Source organism: Leishmania donovani, chromosome 30 (assembly GCF_000227135.1).
Source record: "Leishmania donovani BPK282A1 complete genome, chromosome 30".
Classification (NCBI taxonomy): Eukaryota; Euglenozoa; class Kinetoplastea; order Trypanosomatida; family Trypanosomatidae; genus Leishmania; species Leishmania donovani.
In genome coordinates this window covers 1,180,821-1,184,007 of record NC_018257.1, presented here as the reverse complement: position 1 = coordinate 1,184,007, position 3,187 = coordinate 1,180,821, and the positions used below count along the sequence as shown (strand labels likewise).

The 3,187-nt window shown below is 60.6% G+C and overlaps 1 protein-coding gene across 1 annotated transcript; it reads left to right on the top strand.

The window, feature by feature from the left end:
- Window positions 1-1,187: 1,187 nt before the first annotated feature.
- Window positions 1,188-2,423, top strand: LDBPK_303210 (hypothetical protein, conserved; the record flags this gene model as incomplete). The annotated part of the gene is made up of 1 exon (XM_003862984.1): window positions 1,188-2,423. The coding sequence occupies one exon, from the start codon at window positions 1,188-1,190 to the stop codon at window positions 2,421-2,423; it is 1,236 nt and encodes a 411-aa protein (XP_003863032.1).
- Window positions 2,424-3,187: the final 764 nt, after the last annotated feature.

Here is a 3,187-nt window from a genome sequence, read left to right as displayed (position 1 = left end):
CCCCCTGCCAGTGCCGAGCCGCCTCGGGTGGTGACAGGGGCACCTACGGCGTGGGAAAGTCAGAGCGATGCATGGCTGCTGATGCCGGTGCTCAGGTCGTAGATGGCGTTGCGTCGGAGCGACCTGCGGCAGCGAGCGCGTTTGCACCACCCACATGATGGGCAGGGTGTCAGCGTGACCCAAGCGTGTCTCGCCCGGCCCTCGCTGCTTACTGGGGGAGAGCTTGGAGCGCCACCCCGAGGGAGATGCACCGGCGGGGCGGCCGGCATGATGGGAGCGGCTGTGAGGTAACCCTGCGAGGCAGAGGTGGGTAGAGTACGAGGCAGGGCCCGTGCGCAGGTGGCCGAGCCGGTGCGCTGCCGTAATGCACGTGCCGGCCGCTGCGTTGCACCGGGCGACGGGGCCTGTGACGTGCGCGGGGGTGTCTGGAGAGGAGCTCATGATCTATGACAGAATGAACAAGTCGAAAGCAACAACAACTGGTGCGCATTGTGGCAACTCTCTTCTTCTCTCTTTTGGCCTTTTTTGCGCTGCTGCGACGGCAAAAGCGCGTGGTTGTCGGTCACAGCAGCTCCCATGCGGCTTTGATCGCCTTGTACACTGACTCGGCTGGACTGTGTGCCATGCGCCAAGCCCCGATTCGGAAACGAAAGAGCAGTCGACGTGTTTGCGGTCGGCTTGCTTTCACCTCCCATTTTCTTCTGCTGTCGCTATACGCCCTTTGCGTTCTCATTCGTCAGAGCTTGAGCAAGTGGTTCGCTCACACATCCCGATCTCCCCTCTCCTCTCCCTCTTCCCTTTTTCCGGCTTCCGCGGCCACAGACAGAGAGACACGCAGAGGGCAAGCGCAATACCCACGGAACCACTCACAGGTGCTTTTGTTTTCGACGTGCGCCCGTCTTTTCCCCCTCCCACGACGACCACCAGCACAGAAGAGTCACGGAAAGTTCATACTGCGGCTGCATTCTTTGTCTTTCTCGTGCGCATATAGGCTTTCCATCCTCCCTACCTCTATCTCGACGCGCGGCACGCACCCGGCGGCACTGCGGCGCCTTTTCAGCAGAAGAAGCGTATAGAGAATCCGAATGAGCTCTAGCGAGTCACGTGCAGAGCGACTGCGCCGCGTAAACCGCTATAAAGCGGTGCAGGCGGAGCTCGCTCGACAGGAGGAGGACAACTTAGCTGCCATGCGAGCAGCCAAAGTGAAGGCGGCTGCCGCTGACGAGGCCCTAGCCGCCGAGCTAGCTGAACAGCAGCGACTTGAGTTGAAAGACGCGAAGATGCTGCAGCTAGTGCGTGACTACCCGGAGGTACGGGCGCTAGAGAGTCAGCTAAAGGACGCCTATCTGCGCAAGAGCCGTGCAGAGCAGGTGACGGACCGCAGCGCCGCTAAGGCGCTGGAGGTAGAGGAGCAGCGTAGGCACATGAAGTACCTTGCCGAGCAGGACCGACTTGCCAAGGCAGAAGAGGAGAAGAAGCACCAGGAAAACATGGAGCGATTCCGACGCCATCAGGCAGCTCAGCTGGAGATAATCCGCCAGCATCGCTGTGCCGCTATGGAGGAAGCGAAGCAGCGCGAACAGGAGCGCATCGCCGTAGACGCTGTAATGGCTCGAGTGCAGGAGCAGGACTTTCTCGAAACCCTCGCCCGTCGCGACCGGCAGCGTCGGATTATGGAGGAGCAGGATGAGTTCTGCCGTCTTCGCGCTGCTATTAAGAAGGCGGAGCAGGATCGTGAGGCCAAGGAAGAGGCGGCGATTCGTGCCTACCTCGATGAGCAGGCACGTAGAAAGGAGATGGATGACAAGATGGCGCGTGAGCGGGACGTTTTCAAGGCCCGCATTCTGGAAGAGCAGGGCCGTCGCATTGCCGAGGAGGAGCGCAAGAAGCGTGAACTGGAGGTGCTGCTTCAGGAGTACTACGAAGAGGAGCGGCTGACGAAGGAGCAGATGCTGATCGCGGCAGAGAAGGCGAGTCGCGATCGCATGGCAGCCGCGGTGAATCACGAAAACCAAAAGCTCATCGAGCAGCGCCGCCTTGCCAAGGAGGAGCAGCTGGCCGAGGAGATGCGCTTTCGGCAGGAGGCAATGGAGCAAATGGCCGCGGAGGCAAAGCTGCAACAGCTCAACCGCCAGAAGCAAGCGGAGATCAAGCGGCAGCACATCGCCGAAGCGCAGCAGCGTCTGGAGGAGCGCCGACGTCTCAAGGAGCAGGAAAAGGAGCTAGAACGCAAAGTGGAGGAGCAGGACCGCAAGCAGGAGGAGCAGATTCAGGAGTACATCCGACGCGCCCGCGCGCAGCTCTTGGCGCAGCACTTGCCCAAGCTAGGCTCGTATGCCCCTGTATTCGCCATGCGGGACGAGGAGAAGCTTCAGTTCTTGCCTCAGTCAAAGACTGCCGACGCTGCACTGCCCGCACGCTAACGGACAATATATATTTGCCCTCTTTTCTTGTCCTTGTGGTCGACTGCTGCTTTCACATCCGGCTACGCTCCTCCGCTCCGCTCTACTTCGCACTCCCACTTTTTCTTTTGCCTTCCTACGAGGTCGCGCGCACATCGGTGGCGAAATGGGCTGTGGAAGTGAGTATCGCAGGCAGGTAGCCCACTTTTACATGTACATAGAACGCTGCTGCTGCCGTCGTTGTTGCTGTTGTTGCGGTGCGGTCCCGCGAGTTTTTACCGCTCTTCCTTCTTTGAAGCGCTTAGAGGTTGTTACTATCTTTTTTTTTTTCGCTTCCACGTTTGCAAGCTATGAGGTGTGCCTGGGCCCCAATGCTGGTGCTGTTAGCCCGCCGCGTGGCGCCTCTCACTTCCGTTTGTGTGTGGTGATTGCGAATGGAGACACACCGACGAAGCTGACAGGCATGCGAAGTCGGCAATGGCGGAGGGTCAGGCGACACTTGCATGGATCACGGTGTCGGTCGCTGGTCTCAGACGCCAGGCCGACATCCACCGGAACCGCGGGCCACGCGATGCGTCACGCGCTACTTGACGGCGACCGCCCCACACTAGAAAAAAGATGCGGAGCCTACGAGGCGACAGGCGGACCCTCCTCGCCCAGCTCCGCACGGGCACCTGTGCGTGCTTTGGATTCCTGCAAGCGGCGGGTAGCTGGCAGCGCCAAGACGGCGTGCGGGTGCGGTGCGGCGAGGAGCTGACCCCCGTCGGGTGCGTACGGCTGCCCCT